This window comes from Ips typographus, linkage group LG4 (genome assembly GCF_016097725.1).
Source record: "Ips typographus isolate SLU linkage group LG4, UJ_Ityp_2.0, whole genome shotgun sequence".
In the NCBI taxonomy this organism is placed as follows: Eukaryota; Metazoa; Arthropoda; class Insecta; order Coleoptera; family Curculionidae; genus Ips; species Ips typographus.
The window spans coordinates 8,437,128-8,457,859 of record NC_138425.1 but is presented as its reverse complement, the minus strand read 5'-3'; the positions used below and the strand labels follow the sequence as shown (position 1 = coordinate 8,457,859).

General features: G+C 35.2%; 1 protein-coding gene across 5 annotated transcripts in view; it reads left to right on the top strand.

The window, feature by feature from the left end:
- Positions 1 to 20,732, top strand: part of aus (argus) — a 95,102-nt gene that overhangs the window by 46,496 nt on the left and 27,874 nt on the right. For all 5 annotated transcript variants that reach the window (XM_081979103.1, XM_081979105.1, XM_081979106.1 and 2 more), the window contains one exon: positions 11,935 to 12,059. In XM_081979103.1, the coding sequence (XP_081835229.1) occupies positions 11,981 to 12,059 (79 nt within the window). In that variant the 5' untranslated portion in view covers positions 11,935 to 11,980. The remainder of the gene's footprint in view (positions 1 to 11,934; positions 12,060 to 20,732) is intronic.

Here is a 20,732-nt window from a genome sequence, read left to right as displayed (position 1 = left end):
CTGGAAAGCAGAGGTAAGAGAAATTACTTAATCAACTAAATAGAAATTGTTTCTATCCAGTTCACTAAGCAGTTTACTATGATTAGGTACATACTTGCGCACTAAATCAAGTTGTTTACATCATACTAAATTTAGCTACTAAATTAAGTAACTTGTTGAGTTTGGCATTGCTTTGATTTAAGCCAGAATGGCAAAATCTGATCAATCTTGATGATATAATTACCCCCATTTGCACCGTCGTACTTTAAGCCTAGCTTAAGTAAAGTATAGTCCAGACTGTGACTTTTTTCTTCTGTATTGTCACAGTCTGAACCAAACGACCACTTGTACTTATAAATGTATTTTGTTCGATAACTGCCTGACTCAAATATACTAGTCCTTAACAACAGTATTCTGTTCACCAGTAGCAATTTTAAATGATTTTGATCAAAACTCATCAAAAAAAAAGAGTAATAGTAAAGCCTGGTTTTTAAAAACCAATTTTAAATTCAGCATTAACTTTAGTATTCGCTAACAATCTTCCATTTGTCATTCTAATCATCTTCTTGTACATAAAGCTTCACATCTTATTAACTCATACTTGTTGACCCTCTAATTCGTAACAATGTGGGTTAACTTTTTCCTTGAAGAGACGAAATTCCTCAAGACACGCAATAAGCCTCTTCTCCAACGCAAAGTTTCGTCTTAATTTAGGAACTTTGCCAGTCTAGGGCGAATGAATAAGGATTCTTTCGACGCTTTATAGGGCGCCCGGCCCCGCTAACAACGACAGGGCATTATTCGGGAAAAGTTCTTGCCTTAATTAATGGCAACGAAAACAATTTAAGGGTTAGTCGCAGTTTAAAAAGTTCTCAAGTGTCATAATTAATAATCATTGGTGGATGAAAGTTTCACACAATAGTAATTAGGATTATCAAATTTCCATTACATTAAATGTGAAGCTCGATACAATATTGTAACATTTCTGAAATCCAAACAATTGAAAACAAACTTTATGATAAATAACACGTGCACAATGGGACATTACAACGTAAAAAAGACAATCCAAAGCTGGACGACGTAAAACACGGAGTCGGCGAACTTTACACACGAGTGCTGTAAAGTTGGCAGTTTTTGTTCCCTGGGCGTTTCGGATCGGCTGTTTTGCCCAGTTCCGTGAAGATCGATAACCCCGTCGAAATCGTACTGAAGAAAATCATGTCCCCGTTAGAAATTACGATTGTTAAAAGGAACAGACATCGGTAAAACGGGAGAATAAGGCGCTTTCTTTAATTAAGAATCTGGAAATCAATGCCCAAATGCTCCAAAAGGAGCCCGCCTTGCTAACTGCCGTCATTAATAATAAGAGCAGTTGCTCGGCTCTTTGTTTACGAAAGAGGAAAAAATTATGAGAATTAGTTTAATTGCGAGAAAAATTACTTTTTATTGAAGTATCTAGTGGAAAGTGGTATTAAAAGCTCCTAGATTATCCAGTGTGAAAACTGGGAATTTCGAATTTTACGCTTCGGATCATCGGAAGTCTATAGCGGCTGCACAAGGAACAAATCATTCTCGAATCGTTTATTTCTGGACAAATAATAATTAACGACTCCAGGTTTCCGGAAAGAAAGAAAAAGGATCCCAATAATTCTGTAGCATTAGTCAATGTTAATGATTCTTTTCTGTCTTATTAGAAAGGAAATTGACTCAAATTGTATCTTTAAGTTTCTCATAGTTTCTATCATTGATTCATATGTTATACTACATAATGTTACTGTTAATTAACATAATAGTTTTAGTTTTGATATTTTTCTCAATTTAGTATAAGTAGATAACAATTACTTTTTTTTTGTAGCAAATTTAACAATCAATGATTGTGTATTAACAAAATTTAAAAATTCTTATCCTAAATCGATCTGAATATTTCTTTAATCTTAGAAATTATTTTTGAGTTAAATTTTTTAGCTAACTTATGTGTATAGTTATTCAAACGAGAAGTTATTAACAAAACAGCATTTGAGTCATATATTTTAATACTGACATTTTGACCTTATTTTAGCCTTTCTTTAACACATGATAACATGAAAATAGCAATACAATGGTCACCTATTGACAAGAAAAGCACACACACACATATTTTTGTGTCATTATTTCCTAGTTGAAGGTGTGCTTTTCAGTTAGATATTGCATGATTTGTGAGTGCAGTTTGTTTTTTTGTTGTTATTGTCATATTTATGTGATATTATTCGGTTTTGCGAATGTTAACCTGTATTAACATATAATTGATTTTTAAGAGGAGAAACACACAGTCACCAGCTTGAAGTAGTAGTGGTAGTAGTAATAGTAAACTTGGAAAACAACAACGACATATGTATGTAACATTGAACTAGGAATCAATCAATCATTTAAGCATTACTGACAAAGAGGAAATCAGGATAAAAACATGCGTTATACTAATAAACTATAAACAAAAATTTAAGTAATAGAAAAACTGAAATTTCAACTTTCACTCAAGTCTTTTTAGTAGTTTAGGCTGAAACATTCATGTGTAGGAACTATTGAAATACCACAAAGTGATTTTTTGTTACCTTTTTATACATTATTGGAACATAAACATTCCGTTACCTTTTGACTGCGACAAACAAATTGTATTCACAATATAAAACAATCGAAAATAACGTCATAAAACTCCAAAAAACGCAGACAATAGGGCGTTACTGTAATATCAACAATTTTTTCATCCGTTGCGGGGTGATTAAATCAGGATTTGCGCGTCACTATCAATTTTTTGCTCTACTTTCGAAGCTTTAATGCCGTCAGTGAATAAACTGATACAGGATGCAGATTATGAAACAAAAGCGCTTTTGTTTAGTAAAGCCGATGACTGTATGAAAGTTAATGGACGTTACCTATTATTTTGCGATAAAAAGACCGTAACAGTTTGAATGGACTCGGAAAATTGATAGTTGGAAAGAAAGTTTTTGTCTTTCAGCGATCTAAACTAGAATAAACTAGTTAATTAGGGATTATCACAATGCGAGTAGTTCAGTTTGAAATGGGTCATTAATAATAACGACCCACTTTTAGAGAGAGAGTCGGGCATAGGAAAAGAAATTCAGGAAATAGGAAATAACACGAAACGGGAGTCATAAACATTGGAATTAGATTCGAAAGGAACGTAAAGGGTGCGATGCATTGTCATGGATATTGCTACTTGACATAATTAACTGACGGAGGGACCGTAAGATGAAGAACAGCATACCAGAGGGGAATAAGTCGTGACTTCCAAGAATCCTTATATTAACTTCCTTTGTTTCGTTTAGTTACAAATTTCAAACACTCCAATAAGGAAAGTAGATTTCTGCTTTCCAACGTAAATATTCTATTGGGTAGTAAAACGATTTACTCGCTTTAGACGGGCAATTACATTTCTAACAGTTTTTCCAGTGGAGTCGTAAAATAAACATTGAAAATTGGGTCAGGAGCTAATATCCGAAAGCAATTTATGGATCGGCCAGGTAGAGGACGCATTCGTTTCCCGCGTTCGGTAATTTAAAAATCTCATTTATTTTTCTGTTAGTATAAAAAAAAAACGATTAAGTTTACGTTGCAAAACTAGGACCGAAAGGTAAACGATCAAAAATTGCCCTCGAGGCGTTTATGTTTATAGTGAAGAATTTTACTAAAAAACTTAAACACGATGATCGTTTCTGAGATATTTAATACTGGGAAATGTTCAACAAAAAGTGCCATGGAAAAGCATTTGAAAACTCCTTGAGAACTCACCCTAAACAAGTTATATTGATGGAATACATAACGGGCTCGGTCATCTAATCCGATTATTCCTTTATCGTTTAGATGAGAAAGCAACTTTTTATCAACAAATCATCCCTCGGGAACACAATGGAAGGAACGCGTATATTTTCCACCGTATGACACGGGCACAATGGGTCCACGTAAGGACCTAATTTTCGTATAAAAGGTATAGGGCGAAGGGCCGGTTCGGATGCGAAATCGGGCCACAACTATTCGGGTCTTCGGAGGGCTCCTCTTTGCATACATCACATTAAATTAAATAGCAGTTTCCTTTCATTTTTTATGGGGGGTTTATTGGAATCGAGAGCCCGTTATTACTCACGATCAATTGATTTTTTCCTGTTTGCCGAATCAGATAAGTTCAATTCTCAGTAAGTGTGAGTGTAAGTAATTAAAACGGCATTTACATAACCTGCACTGGTTTTCAAGAATAGTGACATATTCTCAAAAATGGACCATAGGCATTTGGCCATAGGCATTTGAATAAAATAATATTTTTTCTACCTACCCCTATAGAAAATAAAACTTCCCTCCCTCATTTAAGGGATGAAAATGTCACTTTTACTCCCTAAGGAGTGAACGTAATTTTCCTCCCTAGAGAGTAAAAGGGCCATCAGTAAAAGTGAAATCAGTTCGCTGTCTCTGACACTTTTTTGACAAATTGACAAACATATCCTTTTTTTTCATCCAACATTTTTCAAGTTTCTTCTAAAAACTTTTTTTTAATATTATCTCAAAGACCATTCTGCCGATTTTATTGAAATTTGGCAGTGTTTTGAACTATGATAAGATGTCAAGTTTTCAGTAATTGTATCACGAATAAAAAAGAAAAAAAAAGTGCACCACTGACTTTTTTTAAATTATTTATTTTTTTTGGATTAAGCAACTAAAAATACAACTTTTGTATCTCTTGATATTTTTTCGTATCTTGCTTCGTTTTTGAGAAAAAAAATAAAAACCATTATCTTGCATGCCCATAACAACATAAAAAATAAATAAAAATAAACTTATTATCAAAAGCTGAACTTGTTTTTTGAATCAATTGCTTATTTGCATTTTTTTGCAAATAAATGCATTTGCAATTTTTTCCTTGTGCGATAAAGACATCTTATTCACCCTTGTTGTACAATATGCTATTATTAGTTTGCTTGGTGGTACTAATGTGACTTAACATAAGAAGCTAAGAGCTAATAAATCTGCAGTACACAAGTGTGAACAATACATTGGTTTATAATGTACCTAACCTTTGGCAGTACACATACCTTATCATGCAGTAGTCATAAATTTTATGTGCAAAAAATCAAAATATTCATACTGCAAAAAGACATAACATCTGTTTTAGATTATAATGAAACATCGGCCTTTCATATTTGCCTAGTTGAATTAAAATTGAAAACCCCCTAAAATGTCTGTTGAATATAATTTTTATTCGCGGACGTGTGCTCATTAAAATTAACAAATCGATTCCAATTTCAGCGATGGTATTAATTTTCGAAAACGGAATTCTCATATTAATTTATGGCATAAAGATGCAAATTGCATTCGACTAATAAAACACGGGCGCTAATTATTGTTTATTTATTACTAAACTAATTACCGGCAACAAATCGTATACACGCTGTAATACTTTTATATGATTAGCTAATGAAGTTTACAAAACCAATTTGGACGGTACAGTGTCACTAAAAAAATCTGAATAAATACAATAATAACATTAATTTGGCGGGTTGAAAGTATCAATTTTTGTGCAAAGAAAGGGTAATTGGAACATAAAGTTTATTTAGCGATAGTAACAGTAAAAATCTGTCACTGAAATGGGCGCGGCAAGATAAGCGGTGAATGATGGCGGCTGGAAACGCAAAGTTTTTGCTGTGTTGTACATTTTATCACCGAAACTTTATTGGGGATGAAAACTTTGTTTTGGGTTTTTGGTAGGACGAAATCGTCATTTGTTTGAAGAAGGACCGACATTGACGAAATCCGCACAAAACGCTTATCTTCTCGCTGATATGTCGCATTTGCTACCCTTTAACCAAACCGAGGGGGTGAAAATATCAACATCGATTAATCTACAATCCGAAACGAGGGTGAATATAACCGACGTCAAAAATGAATATTAAGACATTTTCCATGCGGCCATTAAACCCATTTACCTGGTTATAGCCCGCAATTTATGCAGTTTAGGTAGTAATTAATAGGAGTAGCAGCAAAGTGTAATGGGATCGTAAAATACGTCCAGCGATAATGACAATAAAAATCTGTCGGCGAAGTGAACTCGAAAAGATAAGGGTGTAAATAATGGATATTTCAAACGCAAACTTTTCTATTTTAAAACACATGGAAAAAACAGTTATAAAAATTGAACACAAAACTAAATAGTACAAGAATAAAAAGACTTTTTGAATTCAATTCAATAAAAACTACCAGTAACTAAAAAATTAAGTCATACTTTAGGGCTCTGTTATTAAAGTTCTGCGACTATATGGAAAATTATAAAAGGCTTTCAACGTTGAATTCTAAACGAGACAAAATGAGTGGTTATTTCATTCTAAAGAAGCAGTAAAGACTCTCTAAAGTGCTAAACCTTAACAGTAGTTTTGCTCTCTAACAAAGACGGAAACGAATATTCGCATTAAATTAAACGAACTGGGTATATTAGGCGGAATTTATTATTTAGCAGCTTTTGTGCCCGATGAATAAAAAAGAACAGGTTTTATATTAAAATGTATGTACCTAATGGTTTAAGGAGGCAATAAATAATAAGAATGGCCGTTTCTGGCACTTAATTTATTTTCCTTTTCGGTGGCCATTGTTCACCGGTCTTTTGTGCGTTGTTAAGCAATTTCAAGAACCTTTCCTTATTTTTAAATTAAAATTGAAAATTTATTTCCACTTATTATGCATACTTTTTGTGTTCGTAATGGTCGTTCGGTGTCGGCAGTTCCAATTAATTCGCCCCGTTTCCCAAATCTCCGCCGTTAAAGAAACAACCGGTTACGTCACTAGGGAGGAAAAAGGGCGAATTAGAAGTCCAACTGTCTATTTTATGGGCGCGTAAAATATTCCTTCTACGGGCCCATATATCCGACCATACAGGATGTAAATTTGTTTACTTCGGTATATTGAGGAATGGCCCAATTTGAGTTGCAGGATGGGTCGAGTCCTTAAAAGCTCCTGCAAATCCCCTGCTGCTTATCGCAGTTCGTGCCCAGCACTCTTAACTAGCACACATCGAATTGACTCGGAATCAATTTGCTGCATGCTGCTTCCAGGAAACTGAAAAGATATATACTTATGATGTTTCTCTCCAGGATAAAAATTGTTCAAAAAAGTTTCAGTACTTTATCTTTAATCTATAAAATATTTATCCCCGTTGATTTAGTTAACTTAGTTAACTGAGAAGGTACCGGATTGTGTGAATTTCGCAGAAGAAAATAGCTGTTTTTGTAATGTAAGTTAGAAAAAGTTCCATTTTATGTAACAAACAGATTTCTGCATAACGAGCGTAATAGGCTGCGCAAATAACGTGTGATTTAAATACAATGGAAGTTTCCAAACCTGTTCCATACATAATTTTGTCTAATCTTTATATAAAAATTCCAAATAGACAAATTAACATTTGATAGTATTGCATGGATGTGACAATGTATTTCATTGTGTAACTAATAGCTACATTTAAACCATCGTATTTACATTAGTACCATAGAAATATGATTGGAAATTGTTTGGAAGAAATTGTAAAATGAACATATTGTGCGTATGGGATAAAGTGAGAGCAAGTGTAAGAGTGATACATAGTGGTACTATAGAATTTCTAACTTGTTTACCCATCTTACTAGTTCCTCAGACATCCTTTCAGGATTCTGTTTTGACATTAAAAAAAGTCACGTGACGTTTTAAAATAATATTTATGATTGAAAATCATCGTCGTGTGATTGAAAATAGTCACCTGACCATTTGTACCTTAAAAGGAGTCACGTGACTTTAAAAAACATCAGTTTAAGCTTAGAAACGGTCACGTAACTTTCAGGATTCCGTTTTATATGTTAAATCGTCACATGACCATTTTCACTGTAAAAACAATCACGTTACTTTGAAAAATCAGCCTGAACTGAAAAAACGGTCATCCTTCAAATAATATTTTGAGATTTAAAGTTTTGATGTGAAAAAAGTCTCACGTAACCTTTAAAGGCAAAGAAAAACTCCATTTCGACTGAGCGTAACTCCGTTATTTGAGCAGTTACAAATAAATGTAGATAATGAAACTTGTAGGAAATTTTATATTCATATTCTACAAAATTGTGTTAAGATATTTTTGCATTCATTGGCCTCTTTAAAGAGTTACAAGGCAAAAAGTAACAGAGTGCACCAAACTGCTTTTTTAAACTAGCTCCATTTTGATTGAAAAATAGGGTTGTTATCACTTTTAATGTAATTTAGTTGTGACATTTCTTGTTTTTCATAGGGCCTAATGAAAACGATTTATAGTAAACTTGTGTTTTTCCACTTTAGATCACCTCACCGTCTTCTAAAAATAAAGTTCATAAATTCGAACTTTTCCTAATTGGTTACATTATTACAGCTATTATTGCTAAAGTTTGAACGTAATTAAATTTTTGGCGTTACAACCAAAATAACCAGAAATTGAGCAATCAAATAGTCAAAATTCTGACTGGTCAAAAGCACACAAATTAAAATATTGTAACAACAATATTGTATATTAGAGTGATGAGGGTCTGAAATTCTGTAACAATGTTATTATACATAATTTCTTATTCTTGTGCCAAAAATATCAAACACTTGCTATTGTCAATACTGGAGTAAACTGATTTGTACTCGTTGAAATTCCCTTCATTGCACGAAGAGATAAACATGATCGAATCGAATTCCCCGTGTCGTTTAATCTCGTAATTCCTTAATTTGATTTGGTGCGTTCAATTTGTCGATTAGAAGCGAACGTTTGGTCGTATACCTATTATAAGATATCCGAAACGGAAAGTTTTATGAAATAAATTTTATTTCGAGGGGGTAAAAGGAAAGCGTATCGAGGCAACTTTATGATCGAGCTGTTTTAGATTCTAGAGAACCGGATTCATTTCTTTCAGATCTCAGATGGCAAAGTTTACCAATTCCGTTTTTAAACATATTATTTTGGAAAGTTTACGAACCGAATTTACGTCCGGATTTATCCCCGAATATTGAGGGATGGATTTTCGTGATTTATGTTGAAACAGGTACGCATCTACTATCTGAAGTGTTATTAACTGAAATATTGATGGAATTGTCATACGCAACGCAGAGAATTATTAACAATTTCATTACTAAATGGACGTATTTTGATGTTATTTATTGCGGAGTGATATTTGAATTGATTGCTCGTTCATAGGCAGATGTCAGCCTGCAGCTTTGTAACAATATCCAGCTAATGGAAATTGCTAAATGGTCCGCGCTCTGTTAGGTTACATAAATAAATTTCCATTCCCTCCAAGTTTTTATCATTTATTATCCTTCTTATACCTGCAGATACATATTCAATTCCAAAATATAAAGTGAGTTACGTTTAATGAGCTTCCGTTCAAAATTCTTTTATAATGACTTCCTTTAGCCTTTCCATTAAACTTGATATATCAATGAACCAGTAACTATCTGAAAGCTGAAAAACATTTTGAAGGTTTTAGTTCGTGTAATCAGGTAGGCAAAAACTATTTCCCAATTAAACTAATTCAATTGGATGCCGAGCACGTTCCAAGCAGTTAAATCTCCCACCGCCGACAAAGCAACCCAAAAAGGAGATATTGTTCGTTGCGACCTGAAAGCAATAATTTCGCAAACGTATAACTCAACCTGCCTCCCCTTAGGCACTAATTACAGAGCGGATATAAGGTTTAAATCATAATAAAAACCGTCACACACACACACACGCCCTTATCCTAAAATAAACACATTTTGTGCTCCGCTGAATTCCCATTACGTTTATTAAGTTTCAGGTTAATATTACTCCCTACTAAATGAGTGAAATTAATAAGGTAAATACCTAAAATATGAGCTGAAAGGGAAAGGCAATGTTGCCAATGACTGTTATTGCCACACTAGTGATTTTTATAAGGAAGATAAAACATAGCATGGTTGTTAATCTCAGAACCAAAAAATATGTCTGATTCTAGAATTATGAACACTATTTTTTTCTTTTTTAACACATAAATTGTAGTTTCTGTAAAATTTTAATTAAAACTGTTCCTTTGCATTATTGAAAATCTGCATGTAGCTCTAGTAGACAATCACTTTAAATAATGGGGAATAGATTTATGTCAGACGAGTTTCAAGAAAACTTTCAACTATTAACTTGAAGTTCATAAATAATATAGGTGTTCAAACTGCTTTGTAAACTTCTTCCTGCCGGCAATTTCCAGAAGTTGTAAAACTTCATGCTGAGTGGAAATTTGCTTGTTATGAAACTTTGGATGTGCTTTCATAGGGATCTTCGATACGTAAAATACATATTTGATGTCCTTGTAGTGGTTATTAAACTAGGCAATCAATTTTATTTTTGGAGGTCTATTAAAGTTTAGGCAGGCAAACATGGATGTACCTAAAATAAACATTTTTGGTATTAGATTTCTCAACAAAAATAAACTAAGAAACGTCTTAATCTTTCATCCTAAAAATACGTCAAATTTCGGCAATAAAATAAACGCATTGCTTCAAGGCCCTCAAGCGTCACTCAAACTTGACTGTCATGTCGAGTTATTAAAAAGTTTTTGTCGGTTCCGACGCGACATAACCGGCGGCAATAACTTTTCTTGATTCTTTTATTCTGTCGTCTCTGTTCTCCCCTTATTTTTGATGCGCGTTTTGCAATCTGAAGAAAATTGTAAAGTTTTCTCTTGACAGACCGAATGATTGTTGAATATGAAAGTATTTCCGCTCCCAAAGAAAACTTTTCCTCCTAAGCAATACTTGGAAATCAAGAAAGTAGTGTTAGACCAACCAGTATATCTATTCGCTGTTCAGTGACTTGACTGTTGCGTCACATTCCTTAGCTCATTTCATTAGAAGAAGATCGAATAAAAATGTGTATTTGATAACTACCAGCTGTGATCAGTTTGACTCTAGTACCATTTTGAAAACTCCAAGCACCTCTAAATGCTATTGAGAATCTTTTAAAAAGCGCCAGATATCTCATAAACCTTACCATAACTCTTTTAAATTGCCAGAGACCTGTACGACCATTTTAAAAATTCTATAGGCTTCTAAATGGGCTACCGAGAACCTTCCTAAAAGTGCAAAATTCCTCTAGGATCATGTATAAGTTACATACTACAACCTCTAAATGTTACTTGAAGTCCTCTACAAGTCTTTTTAACTTTGTAAGAGTTGGTTCATTGTTGGTATCTAAACATTGATTTTGATGGTCATACTACTATATAATTTATTGTAACCCCAGCCTTAAGGTATAACCCAAAACTAAATTATTTTGACAATTAATCAATATCACATCTGATCACCGACATACGTTTTTAGCTGGTGATTTTGACGCGTCAGAAGTCTTTTTTATTATTAGAGCGATGAGGGTAGGGAATTATGTAACAATATTATTGTATGAAGAGCTAAGAATTGAACTGATGATTACCTATTAGAGAGATATGGATGTGCTAATCAAGCGTTGTCCCTAATAGTGGCCTCCTTATGTTGACATCTGCGGATGCGTTTTTCAATTTTAATAAGGCGAGACACTAATAGGGATTGTGCCTGCCGTAAATTAAGACTTGGTCATGCTTGGCTTTAAAGTGTCCTTATTGTACTTCGGTTAGTTCCGTATTATATTCGGCGGTTTTCGTTTTAATTCTCAGGTTAGAATTTAAAATAACAACCCAGCCTTATAGTTGACATCTCCATAGTACTACAAAACTGTATAAACACTTAAGTTTTCTACCATATCACTCTACTATGTTTAATCAGGGTTTTATTTCTGCATAAAGTACGTTGCACGAGGCTTGTTTAGCTGCTCGAGTTTTAAGCTTTAAGTTACACAAAATTGGCTAGAATTTCCAATAAAAAGCCTCTTGCAGAGACCAAAATCCGCGCCACTCAAGCCGAAAACTGGCAAACCAAGTTATTAAAGTTCCTCTTTGTTTTCAGGAACAAAAGTACGACGCGATGTAACCTGAAGCAATAAGTCTCCACTATGGATGTTCGATGGTCCGACTTGCTCCGCTTCGCTTTTATTCTGTCTTCTTTCCACTTCACGTCTACGCTCAAACAAGGTAATCGTTTTTATTAAGCTAATTATTTTTGCTGGTTCTCCTGTTACCCTCTACCCGTTACTTGTTCTTGTTACCCCCAGCTGGTTTTCTCCCCCATTATCACACAATCGATTTAAAAAGGTTTTTATATATTTTTTAAATTGTTTACAGTGTACTACCTAATTAAATGTTAAATCGATTTGGAAAACTGTTTTCTTGCCAGCTTTTCGTTTATTAACATTTTTATATACTAAACCAGTTCTCAGTTCTTTGAACAAAGTCTACATAAGCAATTCTGACGTTATTCGTTGGTATTTTGGACAACCACCGTTTTAATCTCTAAAAGACTTTATATCAATATACAAAGCCAAAGCGGTACTTAATAGGTTGTCAGATAATTAGAAACTAAAGACACGTATGTGTCGGAACGACGTCGTTTTGAATATAATTAGTGGGGGGGGGGGCCTCCAAGTAGAAAAGACGCAGCACGAGAAATCCATTTGCCTATGAATGTCTTACGGAGATGCCGCATCCATAATTAATTACCAAGCCGACATGAACCATCGTTAATTTCTGTTTTAGAGAGAACAATCTATTTTCATCGTATTAATCCACCTTTTCGGAGAGCGCTCGAGCCAACGTTAGAGGAATTCGCCTTGTTCTTTCATACCGGCCTGAGTAATGAAGAGTTTGTTTTCGAGTTTTATACTCTGAGATTCTGGCTAATGGATTTTCCGAACTGTATTTTGGGTACAAAGGGTGAATTAGCGGGCCGCTAACAATAGTTGTTATTATCTATCCGTTTGTGGGATAGCAATCTTTCAAGTTTATTGTGTGCTAAATTCACTTCTGATGAGGGACTCAAATCGTTTGATTGGGTTCTTCTTAACTCTTCCTACTTTTTAATTATGAGCATCATGTCCGTTTATATTAATTATCATCCCTCTTGGAAATTGCGTTAGGTAACATGTTGGGCAATAAATGACTGTCACTACAATCACCGTATATTTACGACGTGTTCTAAAAGCCCTGCCATAATCTCTCTCTGTATAACTTTTCCGATTAAAGCCGAGTTTTTGAAATGACACACAAATCTAAGCACCATCGGGCAAATGCACGCTGACTTTGTCACTCTGTCAAACTGAGGATAATCATGCATCCGGTCGGTTCATTTCGCCCGTTCCCTCCGAAATGATTAAAAGCCAGAATGTCCGGCACGTGATTGAAAATATGCCTGTCACGGCCGCAATCCCGGATTAGGGCCAGTCAAACTGTTATGTAAAAGCGACAAAGTGCGTCTCGCCAAATTAAGTTGCACAAAAACCGCAGTCCATCATTCAACTTCAGAAAACAAATGGCGACTGACCGTGTCTCCAAGGGCCTGGTCATCCACCCCACTTGGATGCAGTTGACGTGACCATGAAATATTGCATTAGTTTTTCCTTGCCTTGATGTATTGTTTTCTTTTTTCTGGCTAGGTGGTGGCAACGACATTAGGAGAACCAAATCTCAGAATTTATGAAAGTGGATAATCTATTTTGGATGGGAGAGGAAAACCGCACATTCCCAAATAGAAAACCGAAAAGGGTGCCCCGGCATTAATAACTCTGGAATTGTACGGTTGCATCGAATATTTCGCTTTCATTAAAACAAAATTTTGTCTGGCTTTTGCTTTCTAACTCGGTAACTGAATGGAGATTTCGATTTATTCCTCCTCATCAAAACTGATGAATTCAGTCTGGTGTGACGATTTTAATTTTCCGTGAATGCTTGTATATTTCGAGGCTTTTCACAAAACATCAATGAAACGTAAATGTGACAGTTTAATAAATTTGTGGTAGCTTATGCATTATGTTACTATAAGTGGGCTTTCACACCAAAGTAACATGCCACGTGCGACATGCTGCCTGGAAGCAGAAAGCATGCTACTTATTTTAAAACTATTTATTGTGTGACTCTAATCACATCCGTAGAAATTACTACTAAAAACTCAGTAGATAATCTTAATAAATATGTTAAAATACAAATACGGCCGGTCAAAACTGAAGTATGAAAGTGATTCTTCCAGAGAAAAAAGGAAGAAATGCCATTGGACCACAGCTTATAAGCTCCCATAACTTTCACATTTCAATTGCAAATGCGTTTAAAATTAAAACATGTTATGTTTTAAATCCTTGTTTTATTAAAAATGGACCTTGCGAATTCAAATAATTCACATTAACAATGTATATTTTTGTTATTTTTAATTGGAAATACTTAACACTATGCCGATAGTAAGGAAAAAGGTTTATAGGTATTGCATGGGTGACATGTTTTGCATAATAACATATTTACATATCAAATAGCCTAAGCGAAGTGATTATAATATGGTTCGTTTATTCCAAGGTGAACGTTTTAAATAATATGGAGTTTATTAACATTATATTGAGCATGTGAGTGTCGAACAAATACTTGCAAAATATGTGCAAAAGTGCAAAGAACAGAATACTAAAATAGCGTATTATTAACCAAGGTTTAGACAGAAGCTTTTATTAACCGTATGTTAAGATTTTAAGACATAAGGCCAATAAAAGCTGTACCTAAACGGTGGATAATATAGTGTTTTTTCCACTATTAACCATATTTTTGATGGTTCTGTTATTGGAAATTTAAGATTTTATGATAACAACATGAAGGGTGAACCTAATTTATCTGTGTCTGTCAAGTCAAATATATTTCATATATCATATGTCTTAATAGACTTTGACATTATTATTCACCTAGGTCAATAATATTCCATTTTTTGTTGTGTTTGTGCCAGACTAAAACTAGAGATTAGACTCTATTTTGGACCTAGGTCAAAAATAACCATTAAGGTAGAGAAAACTAATTTCTCAAGTAACTAATCGGTCAATAATGGTATGATTATCATGTTAGTAGCGGAAAAACCATCAGTTTATCAACTTGACATCTAGCAAACATGATCTCTAATTTAGCCACCATGAAACAAAAGCAAAAAAAACATTGTTTTCATATATCATCTCGTCTATAAACTCAACGTCAAAATTGCACCGCGTAATGGACATTCGTAATGCCTATTAGGCAACACTGTCACCACGTATACATCAAAAAAGTCGTTCTTTGTTTCGCCAACGACCAGATGGGCGTGCCATAAAATTCCTATTATAAAATCGTCCAACGCCGCAATGAGGAAATCGGATTAGTTTGGGCCTTTGATTGGATTTTTCCCCAAGCCAAAAATTGTAACGCACATAGGATTGAACGAGCCGTTTCCCGATCATTACTCCCCAGTAAATTTTAAACGGCCCTCCCGCACACCGACACCCCACGAAGCCCTGATTTAAACCTTTCCCCATTAAAACCCGGGGATTACGGCATTGTCCGACCCTTGGGGTTAATATTTGACCGGACATTACACTCACCCCTTGTGGGGTCTCTTTTTCATATTTATACTGTTTATATACGTGTTGACGGTGTATTCGTTTTGATCACCCCGACACGTGGAGTTAAACAAATTTACTCAGTCACTGGTTTTTTTCATACTGTTAGGTTAACGTAGTAATATCACGTTGGAAGCCTGAATAATTTGTCTTCCTTAAAAATGATGTCGACAAATTGAATTTGTCACCTCGAGGAGTTTAAACACTTTGAGTGATATGATCAATAAACTTACTTGCGTCAATCGAAACAGAAAACAACTATGCCAACTCACCATTAATCGTAGAATCTTAACAAAAACACCGAAACTTTCAAATGCAAAGAAGCAATTCAAATGGTACGTGCTTTTTCAATGGGAAAAAGGGGAACGCCAGTTAAAAGTATTTTTCTTGACTCTCGTGGGGCCTGACAGCCCTCGGAATTTCGGGTTTAAGTGGATGAGATCTGTAAGTCCTTCCATCGTGCATATGTAAACCGAACACTTAAAGGTTGTGGCGGAATCAGGCGCGGCACCCTTAATATGCAAATTCGCATCAGAAGGGAGAGATCGAAATGCTCGGAAAAGTCGAGACACCGTAGGTGAAAGCTGATTGATGGGGGCGGATTTTTCCATGTCTCTTTGTTTTCCTGATGTTTCTCGTTAAAGTGGAATTTTCGAGTTGGGTGGTGAAGAATCAATTATTGAATCGTTCGGTGTTTGGGTTTGTGATTCAATTACAAGAATCAATATAGAAACCCGAAGAGTTGCTCTTTCAGGCGGACACAAGTAACTTTGAGCTTTTGCCACACTGGACTTTTTCAGTTCTAATTTAATCCATATAGCTGCAGGTGGGTTTGAGTGCGGTAACGTTAGAAAGGTTTCCGGTTTGTTTGCAAGTTAAGACCAAACACGTTCATTTCCCAGTACCGACTGAGTCAAGATAAATTACCCAACGCTAATTCCTCGTTCGTTTAATTTCGAAATTGTGTATCCACGTTTCGTCGGGCCATGTACCCCCGCGAGACAACCATAAATGCGTGTCTTGTTCTGGACCGACGCTATCGGTCCTAGACAGATCTGTATCGGGATGATTTATACTGGGCGCACCATGTTTCAGCCACTCAGTGACCTACTTAGCAGTTTCGGCTTGTTTCCGAAATTATTTACTGCGCTCCCGATATGACAAGAGAGGCAGCTTTAAAGCTGCATAGAGTCGGTGTCTGCTCTAAGAGTTTGGGTCTCTAGGGATAAAGTCAGTCTACAACCAACAGGCTAGATAAGTTTTAAAACACTGACGGGGTTGGGTTTTCGCGATCCTAGTTAAGAAGTTCCCGACCGTAATTCAATAAAAATGTGGTGGAAAATATTCTGGACCACCAGGACTGATTTGTCACCAAATGGCACAGGATAATAGACCATTCTGGACGGGCAACAGATGAATGACAGGGAACTGCAAAGTTTAGCCATTAATCGTGCGGACAAGTGCACTCGAAAGCTGAGGTAAACTTTTATCAAATTTCGCTGGAAATTGCCACTCCACCCTGGAAAAACCCTAGAAAATCAATGTTGGCTCGGTTCATCCAGTTATTGACCTTGGCTCACTTCAATCTTGTCACTTTTGTACAAAAAAAAAAACGAAAATTCGATTTGTATCAGACACAAACAAAACAGTAGACCAACAGAGGATTTTATGGCAAAATGGATAGATGCATTTTACATTATGGCGCTCGGCTTGCTTAGAGTAGGTCGTATTTTTAGTTTTGAGGTCATGTACCAGAAACACGAGATACACTTTATCACGGTTTTATAAGGGCCCAACGGGAGGTAAAATAACACAATTTGTAGAGTTGGGTTTCGAACTCTAATAAAAATGTTATGAAGGGAAACACATTCCCTATAACCGTGAAATGACTGAGATATTCTAGCAGTAAAATTTGAAACAAAATTTAATGAAGTGAGAAATCAGGACAATTTTCTTAAGCAGATTTTACAGCAAAAGGTTTATTTTAAAGTGATTGAACTCGTTTAATTTATCAAAGATCTGAAATAAATTTTTAAACTGTCATTTTTTTCCACGTAGAATAGCTTGAAAATTGCACTCAAATCAACGTTGCCAAATTTCAAACTGTTGATTCAGTCATTTTGGCAACGTCGAAACGCCACCATCAATTGGACCACTTTGACGAACTGAACTATGACGTTTAATAACAGGTTTATCCTCGTTATTAAACGTCATAGTTCAGTCATCACCTGACAGCCGTCAAAACTCATTAAACATTTCTGGGAAACTGTAAAATGTCAAATAGTCAGGCCTCCTTGATGAATCTAGTTTGTAGTTTAGTTAAATTTGACAGTTGTGACCTTAAATGACACTTTAAGACGTTAAATTTGACAGCGTGGCTTATAGTCAATAACACTATATTGTTATAACTGTTATAATTATTGAAGCTTATCCAGCAGTCATATGAAATTGCAGAACAGTTATATTTTGTAGTTACACCTCAAGAAAGTCCCAAATTAGACATTTGCGATGCTAAGTAACACTTCAATATGTTTTTTACGCACCTGACAGCTGTCAACTGTCAAAACTGGAATATGCAGATTAGATTTAATTGAATTTCTTTTAAAAATCGAATTGCAAGTAGTAATTATGGCTCCTTAGAGTTAAATTTAACAGTTGTGACATTAACAGAAATTTTTATATGTTTTTTTACGTCACCTGACAGCTGTGACGCGAAATTACCAATCCAAAATAGTTCTACCGCCAATGAATAAAAAAAATGTAAACATAGCAGGAAGGAGCAATAGCAAACCAAGTGGATGACAGAAACAAGGGGGAGGGGGGGGGTAATATGACGGCCGTCAATACTTGTTAATCTTGTCCACTGTACAACTTAATTTAAATTTGCAAAACTCAACTGTTAAAGAACCATAAACAAACAAAACAAACTAACACTATACTACAACAAATACAAACAACAAATTTTTGCGGGTTTGAAACTCCAAACTTTCAATGACTTTGCGTCAATTCAACTGCCCAGTAGGCGAATGCGCAATCAAAGATGGTGGACTTCCGTCCCCCTCGCTTAATGCACGAACGGGTTATAATTTGTATTATTGTTACCTCCTGATACTTGTTCTTTTTACTCATTGTCTACCGCCTAGATAAATCATACTGAACATTGTATTTATGTGTGAATTTACGTCAGAATTGACAAATTTGCAACTCACAGGGGAATTCCTCAAATAAACACATTTATTTGGCATTTTATACTTTTGATAGTTATTACAACTGTCACGTGACGTAAGTAAAGTATTCCTTAACGCCCCAACTGTCAAATTTGAATCCATGGAGCTGTAAAGACTACTTACAGTGTGGTTCGTCCAAGAAACACATTTCTTTGTCAGTTTGCAATTTACCACAAACCAATTTACAGCTTACCACCGACCAACCAATAAAGTGTTTAGATTTTAATAACTTGTACTGGGTGGCCAAATAAACATACGAGGTATTTGGAAAATGTAAACGAATTTAATGTCGGTTTCCCCGACACTTCCAAGTCGATTTTAAGTACATCTTTAGCTAAATTGAAGTTTGAACGTGACAAATCAGATGCAAAATAACACAGTCTAATCTAAACTTATCTAAGCTGTCATTCAACTCAACTTAGCCAATGTGGGGGAAACAGACATAAATTATTTTTGTGATTCAAGCAATACCACATCTACATGAAATCAGTGACAAAACTGGATTTTTGCTCTGGGACCTTAGTAACTGATTCAATTTTTGGATTCTGCTAATTGGTCTCAAAAATGTTTGTTTTAAAAAGTTTATTTCTAAATCATCTCGATTTCGAGATATTTACCTTTAACCACTAAAGATTTTATTATTTTTAAGGCAGTAGCCGACAAACTGTTGATGTTAGGACAAAACGGTTTGCATGTTTCTATCTTACTTTTCTGAGATTTACATATATTGTGACATGTTAATTAGTTTTAAGAACGTAAGAACAAAAAAAAACAGACAAGGAGTAGATTGTATATTTTATTTTTTATACTGAGTAATTAACAAAGGATATTCAAAGTACTATTTACTATTATGTTGCATGTTCCATTCATAGCTGTTTTGTTGATTAGTGAGAAAACATTATGGAAAAGTTTTAAACTAGTTTTGAATCCTACCGCAAACAGAGCTAATATTCTAAAACAAAACAACATAAACCTACTTTTATCCCCACAAAAGTAATAAATAACCTCGCGATTTGCGTTTTGCACTGCAGCAAATACGGCCTGAGAGACGAATATGTACCCTGGGAAACTTAGCCCATTAATCGCCCAGCAAGTCTTCCGGAAGTGTGAGGTAAACTTTTATCAGCACGGGCTATTTAAACTCGCAGAAAGTAACCCAGTTTTAAACGGCCCAGAAAAATCTACCAAATTGATTGATACGAAACAGAGCCCTCTCAGTTACGACCGGACCGGAGTTACTTTTTTTTTTGTCGCCAACTTCAAGATTGTTCGTTTCGTGATTAATTGTTTCAACATGATTTCTTGTAGGCTTTCGCAGGATTAGAGTTCGGGGGGGCGATTTTTTTATATTTGCCGACTTATCCAATCAATCTGTTATCGTCCAATAAATCTGCCCGTCCGTTTTGGGCCTCGTCGCTTTCGCTAAGCCCCTGTTTTCAGACGTGCAAAGCCCCGACAGGACTGAAATACCCGGGTTCTGTATGTGGGGCCGACGAAAATCACATGTGTGTGTGTGGATTAGACTTGTATCCGATTATTGGGCACGATACTGGAAATATCCTCTGTTCGCCAACCAAAACCTAGATCTAACTACATTTTTACGAGCTTCAATACCACGTACTAAAAGCCTAACAAGCCACTTGTGATTGAAATTTTATATACCAGAGAGAGTGTCAGGAGGTTTATAATCCAGGTCGTTTTACTATAGTGGCAGTGATAGGATTAAGCTGCATGAGTATAATAATCTCCAACATGATTGATACAGGCATAAGCTGAAGTATTATCTGGAAAATTTGGTTTTAACAGCACTTTTGTGATTAAATAATAACTAACATAAATAAAAAGTAAACATAACTTTTCCCCCGTACAAAGTGTTGTTCATGTTATTCAACACGGAAGATTGTGACAAAACTATACAGAGTGGTTCTCCGGGAAAGATCTCGATTAAGAATAAAATACGAGAAATCTGAAAATTTGTGTATCCACCAAATCTTTAGGAGTCGTTCATATAAGATATTTTCAAAATG